The sequence below is a fragment of the Humulus lupulus genome, chromosome 9 (genome assembly GCF_963169125.1).
Source record: "Humulus lupulus chromosome 9, drHumLupu1.1, whole genome shotgun sequence".
Taxonomy (NCBI): domain Eukaryota; kingdom Viridiplantae; phylum Streptophyta; class Magnoliopsida; order Rosales; family Cannabaceae; genus Humulus; species Humulus lupulus.
In genome coordinates, this window is record NC_084801.1 from 182,732,874 (window position 1) to 182,755,503 (window position 22,630).

Here is a 22,630-nt window from a genome sequence, read left to right on the forward strand (position 1 = left end):
ATCTCATTTTTACCCTCATTTTTTTATTTATCTGTCTCTACTTTATGCTGACATCTTTATTTATTTATTCACAAACCTCATTATATTTTTGTTTGTTTTATCTATATTTCTTGATTGTCTAGTCTTTTCCTTAAGTGATTTTTTTTTTTGTGGAATTATTTTTTTTAAGATGTTCAACTAATTGTGCTTATACTACAATGTATTTTAAAAGCATTAATAAAAAATTAGAATTAAAAATAAAAACTCAATTTGAATAAGAGAATTTTTTTATAAATATTGATTCTCTCAAAAATATATATATATATATAAATAATCACTATAATTTTAATATATTGTATGCAAATATGCAATAAGTATACTGATTTTCTCAAATATATATATATATATTTATTCAATATATCTTACATTATATACATATATGCAATAAGTATATGTAAAAAAATTCTTATTTTCTAGAAATAAAATGTTTTATTATTGAAAAAAATTACTATATATTTATTTCAATATTAAGGTATCTAAAATAAAATTAATTAAAACTAAATAAAATACTTTTTATAAATTTTGTTGTAAAAAAGGTGTTTATTATACATAAAAAATAATATTATATTATATATTTATATTAAAAATGTTATATATATAATATAAACAATAATAATAATTTGATTTAGGGTTTTAGCACTATTACCCCATAAGATATACATAAATTTAGGGGTGTTCATAAAACCGCCCACACCGCACAAACCGCCCACACCACATCGTAATTTGCAGTTTAGAACTCTTTGCGGTGTGGTTGCAGTTTGTATTTTTTTCAAACCGCGTGGTGCGGTGCGGTTTGCAGTTTTAAATTTTATAAATGCGGTTCAAACTACACCGCACCGCATCATTATATATATTAGCTTTTTTATATTATTATTTTTTAATTTTACTACATTTAAAGTTAATACATAAATATTTATATAGTATAATATAATATACACAATATCTAAAAAGAAATATAATATTCCATAGGATCCTAACACATATTATACTTCAATCTAAAGATACTCCTCCTTAATTAAAATAATATTTACTTTTATATTACATTTTTTATTTGTTATTAGTTTATTATATTTTTATTGTTTTGCTTAAAGTTTATTAGCTTGTTGTACATTTAATTATTTTGTTAAACACTCTATGGTTATGAGATTTATTATGAATCTTTCTTAATTATAATATTTAATTGTTAAAATTATTTGGCGATAGGTATAAACTGCCAAAACTGCACCGCACCGCACCGCATTTTTGCGGTATGGTTTATGCGGTTTGAGATCTATGCGGTGCGGGTTACGGTTTGGAAAATTGTTCAAACCGCATATGTGGTGTGGTCCAAAAAATTAGAGAAAAACCACACCACGAACACCTCTACCTAGATTTTCACTTTAGTCCTTGAGTTATTTGTTTTAGCAATCAACCCCTTATATTAATAAAATAGTGGCAATTAGCTCAATTTAAGTAATTCCCATTTATTTTTTAACGAAATATAAACATGATCAAACAAAACAAATTTATCTTATAGCTTTAAATAAATTAATTGAATTAAAATTACTAAAAAACATTTTTGATGAACAAATAATATTTTCTCTTTCTTCCCCTCCTCTTTTCTTTTTCTTCGTCTCAGCTGCTCTTCTGCGTATTTTTTTCACAGTTCCAAAACCCTTCTCTTTTCCCTCCGCCACCTTCGATGATTCTAAGGTCTTTTACCTCAAGAAAAAGGGAGACTACCATCGATACCTCGCTGAGATCTTGATCGACGTTGAGCACAAAGAGGCCGCTAAAAGTACACTTACCACTTACAAAGTCGCTTAGGTATCATAAAAAATCACTTACTACTTACCTATTCCTATGTGTGAATAGCAATTGTGCTATGCTTATGTATTGTTTTCTTTGGCTAAACGTTATGCTTATATTATTATAGTTTAGTTATTGAGAATTTATGGATTTACATTTTCTAATCAACAATGAATAATATGAATAATTCAATATTACAAACCATAAATGCTAATCAAGAACCTTATTCAAAGCATGAATTCAAATCTTGATAATCAAATAATCATATTCAAAGTATGAATGCAAATCTTGATAATTAAAGATTAAACGATTAAATAATTATATCGTGAATTTAGAAATATTTAATCATCGAAACTAACAATATACACAATTACAAAGTTAGGATTTAGAGAAATACGACATTTGAATTGAGCAATTGAATCTTCAAATTGTTAGGGTTTTATATCCTAATTAAAACTCAATTTCTTTGTAATCTCATTTATTATCAATAAAAGAATAGAAATCATTTTTTGACTTGGTCAATCACTTTGCTCACATGTTTTATTTTTGTGATTATTTGTTTAATATAAATTTTTATTAAATCCCGAGCATATAGTTAATCGTATTTATAATGACATAATCACAGTGGAATATAAATATGATTATATGTTCAAAATAAGTTAGTCCTAAGTTTAGTCAGTGCACAGGAATTACACTGACTTGCCAATCTACGATATAATCTACTTCCACGTTGTAGTGTTATGTTCTTTCCAGAACATAAGCAAAGTAGATAAGATCGGATGTATTTGTTACATCAGACTGGACCGATATTGACAGTTGATAGGATAAGTAAACATACCGTTATTATTTATTCTAGTCATATCATATAGTTGTCCATAGGTCAATTCAATTTCAATTCTGAATGGTTAGTATTCTAACTGATTGTATTATTTGAGTTATTTGACTTGTTCGTTAACAACTTACCTTACAGACTAGCTCATACTTACATCTTGAAAACTCGGTAGTATAATTGAGTGGGAGTGTTAATCATAGATATGAACATCTATATCTTTTGATGAAGAAGTGAGACAATGGTTTTCCTTTAAGTTTGGTGCAAGGTGCTAAATGATAAATATCTTATTTCAGTAATTAATATTAGTTTACTGAAATATCATTTACAAGGAACTAAGTGTTTTAAGGATAAAATACAATGATGGGTAAAATTGTATTTTAGTTAGAGGATTGAGTATCAATTATGGTTGTAACAATGGATAATTAATAACGTATCTATATTTGTTATAGAGCATTCTATGAATTTAAGAGTGCAATCCTGAGTCTTTAGTGGAGTCATGAGGAATTAATAAGTTAATAAATTTATTTGTTAGATTTATGATAACTTATTGGAGCTTGATTTCACAGGCTCATGGTCCCCACTGTACCTTGGATAAAATCATCTAGATAGTCTCAATTTATTGATTTAATTATCAATTAGAATTATCAAAGTTGACTAGGACAAATCAAAGTTGACTAGGACAATTTTGGATAGTTTCACAGAGTTATACAATTTAGAGAAGAAAAGAAAAATTATGGCAGATTTATTAATTAAGATAAATTGGTATCTAAATTAATAATTAAGTTTAAATCAAGGTTCAAATTATAAATAATTAATTTGATAAAGGATTTGAACATTTATTTAATTAATTAAATCAGTAGAAAATAATACATGCATTGATTTTAAGTTCGATTGACTTTCATGGGCTTAAAACCTATGATAATTTCGACCTATGCCTGTTAATTGGGTATTATTTTATTGATTTTTTAATTAAATAAATGACCTAATTAGTCTATAAAAAGGAATGTTAAGAGAGAAATCAAAACACAAGTTCAAATTTCTAAAACACAAGTTTCTGATAGGTCTTAGATTCTCTCTAAACATAAGTTATTTTCTAAGCCTTATTGTTATTTTCTCTTCTTCTCTCTGTATCTATCTCATGTGTTGAGAATTTCTCACCCTAGTCTAGGTGATTCCAAGGATACTTTGAAAGACTGTGAAGAAAATTGAAGATCGATTTAGTTTCTTGGTAATACTCTGCGATAGAAAGGATACAAGGGTTAGAGAAACTGAATGAATGACTCATTCATTTCGTTGCGTATAATGTAAGTATTCTTATCTTATTTCTTTTTGAATTCAATTTTAGAAACATATTCTAAGTTGTCTCATATTAACTTGTTTAATATTAAATCTATATGAAGATAAATAAAGATCATGTATAAGTTTTCTAACAGATCCATCGGGAATAGAATATTTAAAGTTTCTTACTCCCTCATTGTTCCAAGATATCTCTAAGGAGCCAAAACGAATATACAATTAGAATATTGATAAGCTTTTAACAGTTGATTAGACATCGGAGGTTCGTACTTACAACAATGTTTGGATGAGAAGATTTTTCAAAAACTAGAAATTACAAAAAAATTAAATCAGACCCAAAAAAAATTGAAAGAAAAAAAATGCAAATATGAACTATGAAGCTAAGTTTAGATTCATAACATAAAAATAAAATAGCAATAGTCATAGAAATAAAATACCACAACCCACATGGAGATAGCTCTTTGCTGCTCGGAGTGAGGAGTGATGGTGCCTCATATAGCTAGTGGTGGTGGTGGCTAACAAGAAAGAAAGAAGATTATTGGTGTAGTGGTGGTGTCGTGAGAGTTGAGTGAGGAGGAATGAGAGAGAAAGCGACTGAAAGGGTAAGGAAGAGAGTGGTTACCAAGTTTTAGGGTTAGAGATTATAAGAGAGACATTTAATTTTTATACTTATAAGGTTTTAAGTGTATTAATATATATATATATCTCTTCTATATAATAAGTGTGTAGATAACGGAAATTTTTGGTTTTAACGGTTTTTTATTTTTTTAATGTTAACTTTAACGGAATATTCTTATACTTAACAGAATATTCTTATATTTAACGGTAGTTTGTAAACACTTAAAATAAAATAAAATAAATAATTAAAAAAATTGAAATATGATATTTTTGAGATATTTTACAATAATAATTATTTAAAAATAATAATTAATTATACAAATTAAAATACGGTATTTTTCATATATTTTACAATGATAATTATATAAAAATAATAAATAATTAAACAAATTAAAATATGATATTTTTTAGATATTTTAGAATGATAATTATTTAAAAATAATAAAATCATATGTTGTCTAACTTAAATAAAATTTAATTAAACTTAAACTTAGAATAATATCATATTAAACATATAATATAATCTACTATGAATTAGTAACAAATTATTTTTTTAAAAAAACCTAGCAATAAACTTAAATTTAAAATTCACGTATAATATTTAATATTACATTAAATATATAATATATAATCTCTTCTTGTCACTCCCAAATTCAAAAACTAGAGTAAATATAAACTTAAATAAAAATAAATAAATTATTTAATTAAAATATGATATTTATTTCAAAATTTATATAATATTAAAATAAATTTAATAAAAATAATTAATAAATTCTATAAATAAAACCAAACGTACGTGTATATTGCACATTGTTTGTACCTAGTATATATATATATATATATGGCAGTGAGATCGAGAATAAGGATTGTATCAATAAACATTTCAAAATCACAGTAAACTTTGTTGATCAAGAATATTTACGTTAACACCTCCTCATCATGTCCAATTTCCTTGTCAAACATGACAAAAATTACTTGTGAACTTTAGCATTTTACGCAATGTATACTTAATTTTGTGTCCATCAAATTAGTTATGCGTGGTAACAAAATAATACAGCTAGTTAATTAAGTGGTAGTGAACTATTGTCTATTTCTGATTGATTTTAGTCCAAAGGGAGAAGTCATATACTTGTTGGTATTTTTCTTTTCTAAAACATTGTATGTATTATATGGACGAGGTGTGCACAATGATCAAATATGCATAAACCAATTTTGTTAATGTATTAAATGTGGTGAAATTTTCATAATAAGTTTGTGTGCACAAATTTGACAAAAAAGTAACTTATTAAAATAATCCCTATATATAAAATAAAATTTGCTGCTAAGTACATAATTATGATTAATTAACAAATAATAGATTAATTTCTTATAATGACAACTTGAAAAGAGAAATACATATTATAAAAATATATCTAATAAATTTGTGATGCTAGGAATGTAATTGAGGTGGGGACTAAAAGGTTGGGCCGGAGAACACTCAGTCACCACCATCCCCAAATACACCCTAATAAAAAAAATAAGAATAAATATTTTTTTTTCCTCCTGAACTATTGTGCTCTAAGAATGATTTGTAAAATGGCATATACCTAAAAATTATTATTAAAGATATATTTTGTTACGAGAATAAAAGGGATAGTAACATTGGCGAAATTTGATAGTATATACACATAAAAATGTTCCATAATTAAAAAATATGCTAGTAACATAGACTAAAATATCTCATATTTTGGTGAGTTTAATGAGCTGAAAAGGAATATTTTGATCCAAGTATTTTAAGTGAACGACTTGAAAAAGAATGTGTTGAACTGTTGATCCAAGTTTCAGTTATAAGCATAGTTTTCCAACAGTTTTTAACTTAAAATAATTTTTTAAAATTATAGGGTATTTTTAATTATGATGCTCAAATTTCTTTAACATAATGATTGCAAGGATTGGAGTAAATAATAATAACAATAATAATAATAATTTATTACCTATCTTTCAAGTGAGTGACATACATAAAGGCATTCTCCTGATACGATAAGAGTGATCTGCAAAAAAGATTGAATCTCTACCAGTCGAACAGAAATTATAAGACTTAGCAAAAAAAAAAATTATTATTAAGACCTGAGACCGACTACTGAGATATTTCTACTCGGCTGGTCGAGATTCAATATTCTTAGCTTTTCACTCCATATCGTCACTCCATTTTCTCCTTTTCTTTTCAACTCAACTCAACTCAATGTGAAATCAACGAACTACTATAAAGATGTGGTAGATTGAAAGACATTGATGCCAAGCTACTTAATATATAGAATGATGACCAAGTGTTAAATGTCTACACTACCCTCTTTAGAAGTACCGTTAGTACATCACGTTATATAAAACTCAGTACACTGAGTACTACACATGTACTACAATATGTTATTATTACGTGCTATAATAATATATATTTATATTTAAATTGACCAATTGTTAGAAATCTTTTCAAATCCATGGGGCTTATGTTGCCACCTATATGTGAGTTTTCCATTGTTGTCTATGATTTTAATCATATAGACAAATCAACGTGTTCATGACCAGTCTCTAAATTCTACCACTAATACTGCTTGACAAACAAGAAATTGTAGCGGAAAAAAACATTTTACTCAATATATATGGTGGTAGTGAGCAATTAGGACGATCCAAGATTTTGAGAGGCTACGATGAAAATTTGAAATGATACTGTTATGAAATCAATCACCTCAGCAAGAATAGAATCCAACAAGAACAAAAACAGCAATAATCAATATGAATCAAGTATAAGATCTAAACACAAACAAATGATAATACACATGAAATGAAACAGTAAATCAAGCACAAGAATTACGTGGTTCAGTACCTCTTTGGTACCTACATCCACGGCCAAAACATCCACTAAGGCTAGAACTTGTTATTCCAAACCAGCATTATACAATCACTAATCAATAAGGAGTCTTGCTCCTAATCTCACTTGAGTACAATCGAAAAACTCTCTTTCTCAAAGTATTGTTTTACAACACAGAACTTCTCACTCTAATCTTCTAACAAAACCCCTTAGATGAGTACAAATCTAATAAATTCATATAGGATTCTAACCAATTTAACTGTCATTGCTGAAGTGTCTTCCACGTGAGATACAACTTAAGTGATTGAACCAATCACAACAATCATCCACCTTGGTTTAATCACATAAGGGACCCCCCCACCCCCCTTTAAAAAAAATACTCTGTGGCTGCTTTGGCTAGCCTCCGAGGAGGCACTTAGTTCTTGAGTATTTTCAGTAAGTTTAAGCAATGTCTAAACTTTGCTTGAGTGACATGTTTGGTCATCATATCAGCTGGATTGTCTTGTGTCCCAACTTTCTGAGCTTGAACTTTATTTCTAGAAATTACATCTCGAATGAAATGGAGTTTGATGTCACTGTGTTTTGATCTCTCATGAAACATGGGATTTTTCATGAGATGCAATGCACTTTGATTGTCACAGAATAAGGTTGTGTCATCTGATTTTAAGCCTAGCTCACTTGTAAAACCTCTCAACCAGATTGCTTCTTTAATTGCTTCTGTAGCTGCCATGTGCTCTGCCTCGGTTGATGATAGGGCCACTACCTTTTGGAGATTTTCCTTCCAACTTACACATCCACCTAGGACTGTAAACACATAACTAGTAAGTGATCTTCTAGTGTCAATGCAGCCTGCATAATCTGAATCTACGAAGCCTGTTACTATTCCTTCTATCTTAGTGTCTCTACTGTACAGAAGTCCCAAGTCTAATGACCCTTTCACATATCTAAGTATCCACTTTAAGGCTGACCAATGCTCAATACCTGGATCTGAAATAAATATGCTAACCATACTAAGACTATAAGCTAAATCTGGCCTGGTACATACCATTGAATACATTAAACTTCCGACACAAGAAGCATAGGGTACATTGTCCATGTGTTCTCTGTCTTCATCTGTCTTCGGGGCTTGTTCTTTTGTGAGCTTGAACTGAGGTGCAAGTGGTGTAGCTACTGCTTTAGCATCTTTCATACTGAATTTGTTCAAGACTTTCTGCAAATATGTTTTCTGTGATAAGAAAACATAAAGTGGTCTTTTTCTTTGTATCTCTATTCCCAAGATCTTCTTAGCTTCTCCTAAATTCTTCATTTCAAATTCTAGACTCAGTTGCATTTTAAGCTTGTCTAACTCTTTTCTATCCTTCCCAATGATCAAAATATCATCTACATACAACAACAAGTACAGTTTGTTGTTGTAATAAACACAAGGGTCATAATTGCTTCGGTTGAATCCTATATGTGTCATGAACTCATCAAATCTTAAGTTCCACTATCTTGGTGCTTGCTTGAGTCCATAAAGAGACTTTTGCAATAAACAAACTTGATTGGGCTTATTACTCTTGAAACCATCGGGCTCAACCATGTAAATTTTCTCCTCAAGCCTACCATGTAAGAATGTTGTCTTAACATCCATTTGATCCATTTCTAGATCACATTTTGCAACCTTGGCCATCATGATTCTAATGGAAGTCTATTTAACTACAAGAGAAAAAATGGCATTAAAGTCTATACCTTCTCTTTGATTGAATCCCTTTGCCACCAATCTTGCTTTGTACCTCACTTTTCCTTCACTTTCCAAGCCTTCCTTTTTCTTGAATATCCACTTGCAGCCTATTAATTTATGACCAGATGGTTTATTTATGACTATCCATGTGTTGTTTTTTTATAAGTGAATTCATCTCTTCTTGAATAGCCTCTTTCCAATTTTGACTCTCCTTCGTTGAGTTATGAATTACAAGGCCTATTACTAAGCGGATTTGTTCGGCCTATAAAGCTCAGCCACCAAATGGGTTTCAGCCCAGTAAGGGTCAGCTTGTTTCGGCTCACTTTCGGTGTGGGTTGGGTTGGGTAGTCGGCCCGGAGGCATTTTTGTGCAGCCCTAGATAAAAGCACCAAGCTTTTATGTTTGAAATTCAAATACTCTATTTTTGAAATCTTTTTAGAGGATGTAAAAATATTTAAGAAAGACATAAAAGTTAGTATTTTTCAAAATATCTAAAAATTCATTCGCTTTTTTCTAGTTTGGGCTTCGCCATTTCTGCAGGCCCAACCCAGCCGAACATCCATTTCAATGGCGCAGGCCGCAGCAGCTACAAACGCCTGCGGAGTGGCGGCGAGGTCAATCGACGATCGTCGCTGCCGATCTGCCACCTTCATTCCGCCATCCATCCCAACCCACACACTCAATCACGGCGGCTGTTGAGTGTAGCCTCAAAGGTAATTTCAATAATTTTTGTTTTGAAGTTAAAAAAGGTTGTGTTGTAGTAGTATTGCTCTTGTACCGAGCTTTTGGCCATGTTGATATTGGTTCATGTGATTGAAATCTCTGCCATGAAGTGCTATAATGTTCAATTGTATTTATTGTTGTTGATTAAACGGATCAAAAATATGAACAAAGGTTTAAACTTTGAACAAGTTCATTTTGGAAGAGCTTTGCTCATTTCAAAGGCTTGACATCCCAAGATTCCCAACCCAAGATGCTCTCTAAATTGCAGAGGGTTATGGTCTTTTCTGTTCCTAACCCTAATCCCATTGCTTTGCACCGTTACCTTCTACTTAGCTCCCAATGCACCAAGACTGAGTCAACCCAAGTCACAGAGTCCACTCAGGAAGAAGAAGATGATTTTGTTTTGCCTTCTCTTGCTCATTGGATCGAATCTCCGAGTCAGAGGCTTGTTGAACTTGAACCCCGCCGTAAACAACTTCAACAATCTCTCTACGAGACTACTGAGCCGGAGATGAGTAAGGTGAGCACGATTCTCCATAAAAGGTTCTCTTCGCCTGAAGAAGTATCTCAAGCTCTTAACGAGCGTGGTTTAGCTTTATCAGATAGTTTAGTCCAACAGTTCTTAATGCGATTTAGCAATGAGTGGGTCTTGGCTTTCGATTTTTTCATTTGGGCGCAAACACAAAAAGATTATGAGCATTCTCCAGAATCGTATAACTTAATGGTTGATATCTTGGGGAAAGCGAGGAAGTTTCAGCTTCTGTGGGATTTGATTGAGGAAATGAACTCTTTGGATGGGTACGTTTCCTCGGTTACAATGACAAAGGTTGTTAGAAGGCTTGTAGGAGCTCACTTGTATAAAGAAGGCATTGATGTTTTCAGGGGAATTGAGAGATTTGGCATAAACAAGGACATCACAGGACTGAACATTCTTATGGAAGCATTGGTTAAGGAAAATGGTATTGAGCATGCCCAGGAAGTTTTCTTGGAGTATAAGGATTCAATACCTGTGAATACACACAGTTTCAACCTTTTAATACTAGGGTGGTGCAAGGTTAGGAAGTTTGGTATTGCTAGGAAGACTATGGAGGAAATGGAGAAACATGGGTGCCAACCCAATGCTTTTTCTTATACTTGGTTCATCAAATTTTACTGTCACCACAAGGATTTTCGAAATGTCGAAGCCATTCTAGATGAAATGAAGGTCAAAGGTTGCTCCCCAACTGTTGTTACGTACACCATAGTAATGAATGCTTTAGGGAAGGCAAACCAGATAAATGAAGCTTTGGAGGTTTATGAGAAAATGAAGGAGAATGGTTGTGTTCCTAGCACTTGCTTTTTCAACTCTTTGATTTTCATTCTTGGCAAAGCGGGAATGTTGAAAGATGTCGAAGAGGTGTTTAATGATATGCCAAAGAAAGGAGCTACCCCAGATGTAATAACCTACAGTACTTTGATTTCATGTTATTGTGACCATTCCCAAGAGGAGAAAGCCTTGAAGTTGCTTAAGAAAATGGAAGATAGATGTTGCAAACCAGAGCTCAAAACATACATTGCCTTGTTAAAGATGTGCTGCAAGAAAAAGAGGATGAAATTGCTTTACTGTCTTTTAAACCACATGTACAACAACAATGTAAGTATTGACGTTCCAGCTTATGGTCTTTTGATTAGCGGGCTTATAAAGAGTGAGAGAATTGAGCATGCTTGCTTTTTCTTCAAGGAAATGGTTTCAAAGGAATTGATTCCCCTGGCGAGCACATATGATACATTGACAAATGAACTTGAGGCCATGAATATGGTTGAGGAAAAAGAAAAGATTGTTGAGTTGATGATGAAGGCAAAAAAAACATTAACAATTTCTTAATTTTTGTACTTAATTTTTACTCTCTTATTCATCTGTTGTGTTTACCAAAAAGTGTGCTTGCTGACAGGCAGCTGAACATGTTGTTGGCCCAGTTTGCTTGAGTGGACCACATGATGCTTACCAAACCTATACACAAATTCATAGAACTGTTGTGTTGTGATTGGCTTTTATCAGTATTTAATTTAATGAAACATAATTATATTGCATTATGGGTTCTAGTCAGACTTCATTCATTCATTCTTTGTTTTGAGTTTGATGAGAACATCGTGGACAGCTAACACAATAAAACAGAAGATAAATGTTCCTTTTTTTCTATATAAAAATATTAAATGATTGATATTTGTGACACATTATAGTATGTAAATTTTGTGTCTTTAGCAATCACTCAAAAAATAAACACCAACTTCTCTGAGAGAAGCAACTTTGTTCTGACATAAGAGAAAACAAAGAGAAAGTCTGCTTTCTTTTGGTAAAAATGTTATACATAAACAAAGTAAGGTAGCAGTTCCTAGTGTTATAATTTATATATAAATCTTCGTAGCAACTACAAAAAAAAATTATAAATAAATCTTTCTGTACAAGTGGAGTCGGTTCCATGACAATGTGTCAGATAATAATATTTAAAAAAAGAAGAAGAAAGAATTGTAAAGTAGAAGTGTACAACTTAGCTTCCATTGGGGGAAACTTCCTTTATTCGCCACCCAAGTTTTAAAATTGAAGTTGAAGCTTTGGCCTTTATAGGCCAAGCCGCCTCAGCCTGACTCAAGTTGAGTTGAGTTGAGTTGATTCTCTGGGTTTTCACTCTGATACCCAATTATTATTCCAACAGTACAGACTCATCTATTATAACAAATATGTAATAAAAATGGAATTTCCTGCTATGCCCACATTCTCTATTTACTCTAAGACTTTGGATCTAATTGGTGTTGTCGGTCAACTTGGGAAATAGTAGTAGTAGTAGTGATGGCCGAGGCAAGCGTGGAGGCTAGTGTGAGCAGCACCAGGATTGCAGATCCAGTAAAGACACCATCTTTGACAAGGTAACACTCACCCTCCAACCAGCCTTTTCCGTATGGCTGCCGCCCACTCATACTGGTGGCGCTACCCAACAATGTCACACCAATTCCAAAGCTTATCCTACACCACCACCACCACCACCACCACCATTAATAATAATACCAAAAAACAAACCACCACATCCACATCACACGTTAGTAAAAGGTAGATATATTTTTTTATTGATATTGTCGTGTATACATAGAGAGAGACAGAGAGAGAGATGACCCACCAAGAAATAATCAGAAGAAAAGTTGAAACCAGGGGAGTTTTGGCTTGGAACAAGAAGCAAAGAAGCACCACCACAAGATTGCCGACGATTTGAGCGACGCATAGACAAATTAAAGCAACAATTCCCAACCGAAATGAATGAGTCTCTGGCAAATAACATTGCTTTCCGTCCAACTTGAGGTCCTTTATCTATAACAACACCAATTCATATTAATGTAGTAAAAATACACAAGTAGCTAGCTTGATGATGAGATTTATAAGGGTGTATCTTATATATATGTCTCTATACCTTGGCTCTCTTTAGTTCGGCGGCTACGCATGAAGCGGCGGAGCATAGGCCGAGGGAGAAGACAACACAGAGTACTGGCAACAACCCCTTTCGGCGTTTTTCCATGGAGATGAAAGAAAGAAGATGAACAAGAGGTTCGCTTGTAGCTTAATCAATGTAGACAAGCTTACAAGGAGGGGCTTTTCTTCTTGCTTTGTAGTAGTTGAGACTTTGATCTCAAGAGATGTTTTATTGGTTTAAAGAAGATAGTAGATAGTTGAGACTTCTTACTTGGGCGGCTTTAATTTGGAATATATTTGCAAAATCCAAAACACACGCACTTTGCTTTGAAATGGAGCTAAGTAGTCAACTTACTCACTCACTCTAATTTTGCTCTTTTTTTTTTACACTAACTTTTTCTTCGAAGCAATTAATGATCAAACGAATGGTAAACTTGTGTTGGTTTTAATAATTCGAGGAGGATTGTGCATTATTCGTTTGCCTTTTGAAGGGAGTCCAAAGAAAGACTAATATATACACATAACATATATAGGGTAATTCTCTTTCAGCGGCTTAGAGGTGAGACTCTCGGTATTTTCGATCCGTGAACAGTTTTTGACATAATTTTTTTTATAATTGTGTATATTATAGCTATTTAAAGCATTCTGCATATTTTTAAAAAATTTCAAATAGTTTACAATAACAAAAATTAAGTTTATACACATGAAAAATATGTTTGAAACTAGTTTTCGATACTGTAAACTATTTGTAATTTTATGAAAATTTACAGGATGCTCTAAACAATTATAATATACACAGTCATAAAAAAAATCATGTAAAAAACTATTTACAAGTCGAGAACGTTAAATAACCTACTTATAAGATTCACAGTTAAGTGAACAGTTGTGCCTCATATATATTTTATATGTTTATTTTATCTAATATAAATATGTGTGGTACAAATTGCCAAAGTTGCATAATTCACGAAGATAAAAAAAGGTATTAATTTGTCTACTTAATGGGACCTTTGACTTTGAAAGCTCTAGCTTTCCGACAAAAAAAGAAAGAAAACTCTAGCCTTATTTCTACAAAAGAAAACAAAATAAAACCCCACAATTGAAGGCACGAATGTGGTGTGCTCTAGACTAGTTCAATATTTGATATTAATCTCAATTAAATGTGGAGATGTTGCATATAGATTAGGTTGAGAGATTACAACTATGATTTCACCATAGGTAGGTATTCTTTCATACTTGGTTGGCCATTTGTTATTCTCATCTTATATTTGTTAATTATGAAAATATAAGATAGACAAATCAGTCTTGTCATGAGAAGACATTTGAAATATTGAGACACTTAATGCACAAGGAGTTACAATTAGTATCTTTTAAAAGGCTTAAGATGATGAAATGATTTTCTAGCATTTCTCATATCTATGGAATAAATAAAATTATTTTATATTGCTAAATGCTCAAAAACAAATTAATACTATAAATTAATCATAAGAAATGTCAATTAAGCGTGATATGCTCCACCGTCTCTTTCTTTGTTCTTTGATCCTGTATCATTCTTTATATATTTTTTATCGGGAGTGGGGCAGGAAGAAAATCTCATTTGGGGGGGTGATTCTTTCTCTGCTCTCATTTATTATTGTAAAAATGGTTATTTGTGACGGTTCTTAACTGACACAACTTATTTTTTGCATCAATTTTAAAAATTATGCGAAATCCCATTACGCAAGCTTTTCTAACATTTGTGACAGTTGGCAACTGACACAAACTTAATATTTGTGACAGTTGACAAGCAAAACACCTTAATATTTGTGGCATGCACTGACAAAAATATTAATTTAAAAATATACAAAAAGATTAAATCTCAAAACCCAATATTGAATCAAACACAAAAAAAAATCACAATCAAAACATATAGAAAATTAAATTCTTCCCAAATAATTATACACTACTACAAATCACTATACATACAATCCAAATCAAGAACAAAAATCCAAAATAGAAAAACAAAGAATCAGATTGAAAAAAAAAATCAGATTGCCACAACAACATGAACCGGAAACTACAACCCTGAGCCAAGATTGCCAAAGAAACATTTTTCTTTTCACTCTCTTCTCAGTCTTCACCATGACTACTCCCTCTCTATCAATCAACAAACCTAAGAAAAGAAAAGAAAAGAAAAGAAAAAGAATGAAACTAACAACTTTAATAATGTAATTTTCTTAACAAATATCAATGTGAATTGGAGTAAGTTTATACCAATTTAGTTAATCTATATCACCATATCAATATAACCAAGAAAAGATTGGGAAAAACGTAGTTACTACTCATTGCCCAAGCACAACACTTCACTACCATTATACAAAGTCAAGCATTTGTTTCGAAGTATATTGTTGATACAACAACTTTGTCTTTCTAAATCTGGAGGTACTTTCCGTCCAACTTTGGTTCTCCGGTCCTTCTGCGTCAATGAAGATGACTCTACTGATCGTCGAACCGTGTGGGAGTACCTGCAAGAAAGACACTCCGATGCTTAAGTCAGATTTCGCATCCCATATCTTGAATGAGGACAAGGTATTTATAGAATAATAAATATTAGATGGTTAGTCGGTTAATTTTTCTCCCTGATTGGTTGGAGGAATAACTGAATTTCCCTCCAAAATGCTTTCAGATCTTTTAAGTATGTAGAGGACAGAGGCGTAAACTGCCTCTGACCCACGACTTCTGACTTTGGAGCTTTTGCAGGGGCTAAAACGCTCCGTTTCAACTTACTTAAAATGGAGAAGCCCTTTGGGCCGAATATTTTGGGCCCAACAGATGCCCCTCGGCCTGAGTTTCGAATGTGGTATGCACACCAAACCGTTTGAACCTTGGGCCAACTCTTCATCTCCAAAATTTTCGCCCAACGTCGTCGCTTCCCATCAATCGAGGTGTGCTGCACACGCATACTCACATTGTTCCCCGACAAATGTCATTTCGAATTTAATGTGAACACAATTACCGAGCATTGCACTAGATTAAGGTATTTCCTCTCCCACTTTACTGTTCCAATTCAAATCACTCCATTTTCAAATCTTCCAACTCCCATTTCGATATTTTCAGAGAGGAACATAGAAAAAATCCCTAAGTTCCTTTGCCCCTTCACTTCTGTAGGCAGTCAATCTTCCCAATTTTCCTAACCATGTCTTCACGTTCGCCTCCCGAATCGTATACACAAATCATTCGACATCCTAGACAATGTTATGGTCCGAATACTCACAGATTCTGAGTTAAGAGAATGGCGGTTTAAGTCTTTTAGCCTCTCATTATTTTGGCTATATATTTTGTTGCTCTTGTACTCTTATTATTTTTTTTGATATAAGCCTCCCTTTTGATTCTCTCTCAAATCTCCTTTGTCTATTTGCAAAATTATCAATCTATAAATATTATGAGTTACATTGTTATTATTAGGTTAGAGATAGAGAGATGATGGAGATGGAGATGGAGATGTTACCCATTGTTTGCTATATTAATTCTGATGCAAAAGAAAAGTTGAAGTATTTGGTGGAAAGAATGGAAGAGGAGATCACTCATTTGAAAGTTTATCTTAGGGAAGAAATAGAAAAAGAGTTTCTTTTTGATTTTCAAACTAAATGCTTGAAACTTTTATTTTCTTGGTTCCAGGACATAAAGTCCAAATCATTAGATGAAGATGATGAAAGAAAAGATTATTTTAGGAAGAATAAATCTGATATACACTTTCTTCAAAATTTCCATCTAAGAAGATGGAATTGATCGAAAAAGAAAAAGTTGAGAGAAAACAAAGAAATATTCAAAATTGGTTGCAACAACGCGGCATAGAAGTGTCTCATCTTCTGGTGATTCATGATGATGGTCGAGATTGGGAAGGAGGAGAAGGAAAAAAAAGAGGACGATGATGGCTGGAATGATGATGAATGATTGAGACGCTTTACTGGTTGAAAGGGTGGAATGTAGCCTTAAGCAAGTAGAATGCTGGTATTCTACTGAAGTCATTACTAAATTCCTTTCGGTATTGAAAAAAGCCTATGAGAATTTAGTGATTTCACCTCCTCCTGTTACTGCACTCGTATCATGATCATCTGTAGATGCAGTTGCAGATGAAGTACTTAATCTGATCGTGGATGAAGTTTCGCGTCTCCATGATGTTTCCTATCATCAATGGAACTATAATATTAAAAATATCTATTCAAAAAGTCAAGCAACACTTGATCTCATAGGAGATAAGATGAATGATATGATGATGAATATAAGTGGATTTGGAAAACTATCACCATCAGAGGAGGAGGAGTCTGAGTCAGGTCTTCCAATTCCAGATGTAATGACTTTTCATATTAAACAAATATGGCAGGAGTTAGACTATCCCACCACTCATCCATCAATGAATAAGTTGGATAGTCTTTTCCATTCTATGACTGAGGCCACCAAAGAATTGAAGATTCTGCTGCGAAGGCTTACACTATTCCAAGTTGATCTTGAGGCTGCAACTCACAAACTAGACAAACAACTGGTGGAGTATCTTCAAACACGAACATCTTCAACATGAGAAGAAACAATTTTTTTTTTAGTTTTTTTTATAGTATTTGTTTGTTTGTTTTACTTTTGTGTTTAATCCGTACCTACTTTACACTATAATATTAATTAATTTTAGATCATTATTATTTCAAACCATTAATATATGCATACATCATCAAAATCTTCTTTTCGATCTCTCTCAACATCTCATATATCACATAAATTGTGTATTACCCACTTTTGATCCAAAATTGTCACTAATTATTCTTTTGGCTTTAAAAACTTGAAATTAAAAGGCATATATATTGTATTGTATTAATATTTTTTTCGGAAACTCATACCACCAGAAATTAGTTGATTAAAAGGTTTTAAAAGGAAAGAAACCTTTTCATAAAAAAGTTTTGGTAGTGATTGATCATAATAAAATAAGTTTTAGATTCTTTTAGTGTAGAGATCAAATATTGAGTTGGGAGACTCAAGTTAGAGAGCATACCCTCATTTATGAAAACATAGTGTACAAACCAATGTATTTTGTTTACTCAAGTTAGACAGTAAGTTTTGCGGTTTAATATATATTTATATCAAACGAAGAAATATCAGTGTTGGAAACACCACAAGAGTTGAAAAGATCAAGTATAACCTTAACAGAAACCAGAAAAGTAATGAATTGAATATCCAAAAAATATTTACAAATCATGACATAGTAAATTCTTGGACTAGATTGAAATCATGTGAATTACATCAAATTATTGTCTTACTAATCCAACATAAATAGATTCCAAAGCACTCAACTCATCGATCCGATCCACCTGTTCTTTCATGAACTTTTCAGTCTTTCTCTTCAAGAGAATGAGTGTCATCTTCTTGGTCTTCAGCTTGGGTGAAATCTTGAGATTGGTGGTATGGCTGCCATTTCCAACTTCTGATCCACTTGTTCTTTGAAAATTTCTTGAGCTTGCTTGTGTATGCTGATATCAGAAGAAAATGCTGACTCATTACTAATCAGCTCTTTGATCTTCTTGGACCCAACCAATGTTTCACACTTTGCTGCCATGTCCTCTGGTTTTGATTCCAAGTCTGCCTCCATTGTTGATATTGATAAGAAGGCTTTACAATAGAAAGAGAAAGTAGTCAGCAAGTTTGTTTATGCACAGAGTAGTTAAGAATATCACAAGAATTTTTTCAAGTGGCAACAGTAATAGGCAACTAGATCATGAAAATCAATGCTAGTAATGTTGCAACATTTCTCATTTGTTGCACAAATCTGATTAAAAACTAACAATAGATTCAAGTGCAGATTGCAGCATTGCCACTTGAGGCACATCCGAATTGCCTACTCATAGTACCTTCAAGTGTTGTTGCTAAGAACAAATTAAAGACTCACTTTACATACTCAAATAGAAGATGGTTGAGAGAATCTCTGTACTAGGAGGCACAGCAGCACCAAGTCCAGCCATCCACAACTGTAGCAGAAAGAATCTCCAAATGTAGTTTTCTCTTGAGTTGTTCCATATACATATGTACAAAAGAGTTTTCAAACAACACTAAGTTTCCTGTACAAAAGTATATCCTTGTCACTCTTGAAAGAACACCATGCAAGAAAAATACTATGCTCTCCACTCGCCTCTCAAAGAATGAACACTCAACAATGGTACATTCTCTAATAGAATTTAAGTTGGTATTCTGGTATCCTAGATCAAATCCTCATCTGGGTATAAGCCAGTTCTTGCTCATTTTGCTTGGGCCATTCTAATATTATTCTACTCTGTTGCATGAAATCACCGCCTGAGTTGGTTGTTCTTGGTTATTTCTGAGTCGCATAAGGTGTTTTCATTGGTATGTGATCCATTTATTTTGTACATTTTCATTAAATGCTTTATTCTCTTATGATCTTCCTCGTTAAATTTTTGGATGATTCTTTGTAATTTTTTCAGTTTCGCTTTTTCTAAAACCAATTCTAGAAGTGAGTGACATTCTGAGAGGAAGAAAACATGTCTACCAAAAGAAAGAAATCTTTGAAGATTCTGATGCAACATCCAAGGAAAATGACTTTTCTTTGGGTAAAAAGATTGAAGTGCAGATTGACTGTCGTGTAATGTACCACCAATTCAACAGGTATTTCTTTTCTCATAATATATATATATAATATATATATATATATTTACGAAGGGAAATTTGACTTTTTATGCTTAATAGTGTGGTGTAATACAAAATAATGCTAGACATTTTTAAGATTACAAAATAATGCCAAAATTTTTGCTAGTACCCAAAATGCCCCTGTCACAATTCCCCCCAATCTCACTTTTGATTCTCCCTCTCTCTCTCAAACTCTCGGTCTAGCTCTCCCCCAACCTTTGAACTACCCAGCTCTCCCCCCTCCGTTCAGCTCTCTCTCTCAAACTCTCAGTTCAAGTCCCTGTCTCAGCCCCCGTTGAAGCCGCGCTGCCCCCCGTCGCAGCCCCCGTCGAAACCCCGCGCCTCCGTGCCTCCGTCTTGCCGTCTGTCCGTCTCGCCTCTCGCAGTCTGTCATCCAAAACCCACGGTTCAAGTTTCTCCATACCCAAAACAAAGGTAAGCTTATTACTGTGATCATGTGTGTTTGTGTGTATGCGGATGGATTAGTGTGGGATTGTCTGTATGTATGGATTAATCTGGTTTGTTTTGGGTATGGAATAGTGTGGGTATGTTTTAGTGAAGCCTGGGATTTTTGTGGGTCTGTAAGGTTGCTCGATGGGGGGTTCGATGCATGCTCGATGGGGGTTCGATGCATGCTTGATGGGGTTCGATAGGTTAAGTCGTTAAGGGTTCCAAGTTTAGGTTCGATGCTCGATGAGGGTTCGATGCATGCTCGATGGGGGGGTTCGATGCATGCTCGATGGGGGTTCGATAGGTTAAGCCGTTAAGGGTTCCAAGTTTAGGTTCGATGCTCGATGGAGGTTGGGGGTTGGATGCATGCTCGATGGGTTGGGTATTTGTTGGGTTCGATGCTTGTTGATGTTGGTTCGATAGGGTAGGCCTTAGGGGTTCGATGTTGGTTCGATGGGGTAGGCCCATTATGGCTTCCAGGTTTAAACCTAAGAAATTAGATGCATGCTCGATGGGGGTTCGATGCATGCTGGATGGATTGGGTCTTATGTTGGGTTCGATGGTGGTTCGATGCATGCTCTAGGGGTTCGATGGGTACTCGAGTTGGGGTTCGATGGGTGTTCGAGATGGGTTTGATGGTTGCATGTATGTTTATTTATGGATTTTTCACGCGACTTTGTTTAACTGTATTATTGTTATCTTTATTTTTTGCAGATGCCGAAGTTTCTTTTACCCTTGACAGATCACTTTCCTGGACGAGTCACATATAGGGGCAATGGTTACTTTAAAACAATCAAGGACAAGTTTGAGGAGCTCAGGTTGATAGAAAGGGTGAAGGAATCCCCATTCAAACAATTTTTCATGGCTGAGAAGTTAGACTTCTCTGCATCTCTCATGCATCAATTAATGTCGCGCAAGATCCAGTGCTTCAAAGAGGATGAGTTGCATTTACATTTGGGATCTAGACCCTGCAGATTTGGTAGAGGCGAGTTTGCTTTGGTTACGGGGTTGAACTTCAGTTCCGGGCCATCTGAGACTGATTTGAAGAAACACTTGACTAGTGACCGCTTAATCAAGGAGTACTTTAATGATGAAGAATCAGTGAAGATAATGAATCAGGAAAGACAGCCTCTAGAGCATGAATAATACTCACATGCCTATCTGACACGAAGCCAAGTCATCAACGTCCCCAATGGCTTCCTTCAACTTCGTCATGAAATATTTCCACGAGTTGTGGTTCTCACTATCCACCAACCCGAACGCAATTGGATATAAATGACTATTCGCATCCAAAGCAACGACACATAGCATGTGGCCACCGTACAAGAACGTGCCATCCACACATATCACAGGACGACAAAATCTGAATCCTCTCCTACAAACTCCAAGGGCAAAGAAGCAATATAGGAAACGACCATCTTCAGTGACAAAATCAGTAATTGTACCTGGATTCTTTTGCTGCAACATGTGCAAGTAGGATGGAAACTTGCAATACGAATCATCATATGTCCCCCTAACATACGTAAGTGCCTTCTCTCTACATCTCCATGCCTTTTCATAGCTCATATCAATACCAAATTTTTTCTTTATATCCTCCTTTATGTTGTTTGCCATGTAACTGGTCCCATCAACTGCGTATTTGTTCTTTATGAGGTGTCCAACGACCCACGATGCAGCTTGACGATGACCTTTTAGTCGCACTTCTAGTGAGCATGTGTGTACACTCTTGTATACCGTGATCTCAAACATAGGGGACATTGGTTGTTTTTTCCCTCTCAATCTCCAACAACAGTTAGGATCTTTGCATGTGATATACCACACGTCAGTACTAGACTTTTTCACCATATACTCAAAGTTATTCTTCATTGCAAATAGATCAGCTTTGGTTTTTAAATCAATCTTGTCCTCAAAAGTCTTCCCAACATATATTTCTCCCATTGGTCCACCAGATGATGAGGAATGAGTTTTAGCAGATGCCTCAATATCTTCTTTTGTAAACATTGGGGCACTCCATCTGGTGTGATCTTCTCTTGATACAATTGTCTCCCTCCACCCAGTGTTATCTTCTGTCCTAGCAGGTTGATTACTGCTTTGAGCAGGTGATCGGCGTCCTTGAGTTGGGAGGTGTGCCTGTGCAAGAGGCAGTCCTGACTCTTCTTCTACTTGTTGGGCTTGGGAAATGTCTAACTCCTCATTTGAAACATCTGCACTATAATACGA

The 22,630-nt window shown here is 33.7% G+C and overlaps 2 protein-coding genes and 1 long non-coding RNA gene across 4 annotated transcripts; 1 reads left to right on the forward strand and 2 right to left on the reverse strand.

The window, feature by feature from the left end:
• Nucleotides 1–4,150: 4,150 nt before the first annotated feature.
• On the reverse strand, nucleotides 4,151–6,818 carry LOC133801478 (uncharacterized). The gene is made up of 2 exons (XR_009876876.1): nucleotides 6,547–6,818; nucleotides 4,151–4,549 (listed from the first exon to the last, which is right to left on the reverse strand). It is a non-coding gene; the product is annotated as an uncharacterized LOC133801478 (long non-coding RNA).
• Nucleotides 6,819–9,658: 2,840 nt separating this feature from the next.
• Nucleotides 9,659–11,934, forward strand: LOC133801479 (pentatricopeptide repeat-containing protein At3g22670, mitochondrial-like). 2 transcript variants are annotated; one of them, XM_062239694.1, is made up of 2 exons: nucleotides 9,661–9,851; nucleotides 10,195–11,934. In XM_062239694.1, exon 2 carries the CDS (start codon nucleotides 10,373–10,375, stop codon nucleotides 11,723–11,725), a length of 1,353 nt encoding a protein of 450 aa, XP_062095678.1. In that variant the 5' UTR covers nucleotides 9,661–9,851; nucleotides 10,195–10,372; the 3' UTR covers nucleotides 11,726–11,934. The 2 variants fall into 2 exon arrangements, with proteins under 2 accessions (XP_062095677.1, XP_062095678.1); XM_062239693.1 differs by having other exon boundaries at nucleotides 9,659–11,934.
• Nucleotides 11,935–12,316: 382 nt separating this feature from the next.
• LOC133801480 (protein MODIFYING WALL LIGNIN-1) lies at nucleotides 12,317–13,693 on the reverse strand. The gene is made up of 3 exons (XM_062239695.1): nucleotides 13,302–13,693; nucleotides 13,014–13,201; nucleotides 12,317–12,862 (listed from the first exon to the last, which is right to left on the reverse strand). Exons 1-3 carry the CDS (start codon nucleotides 13,404–13,406, stop codon nucleotides 12,628–12,630), a joined length of 528 nt encoding a protein of 175 aa, XP_062095679.1. The 5' UTR covers nucleotides 13,407–13,693; the 3' UTR covers nucleotides 12,317–12,627.
• Between the last annotated feature and the right edge of the window lie 8,937 nt (nucleotides 13,694–22,630).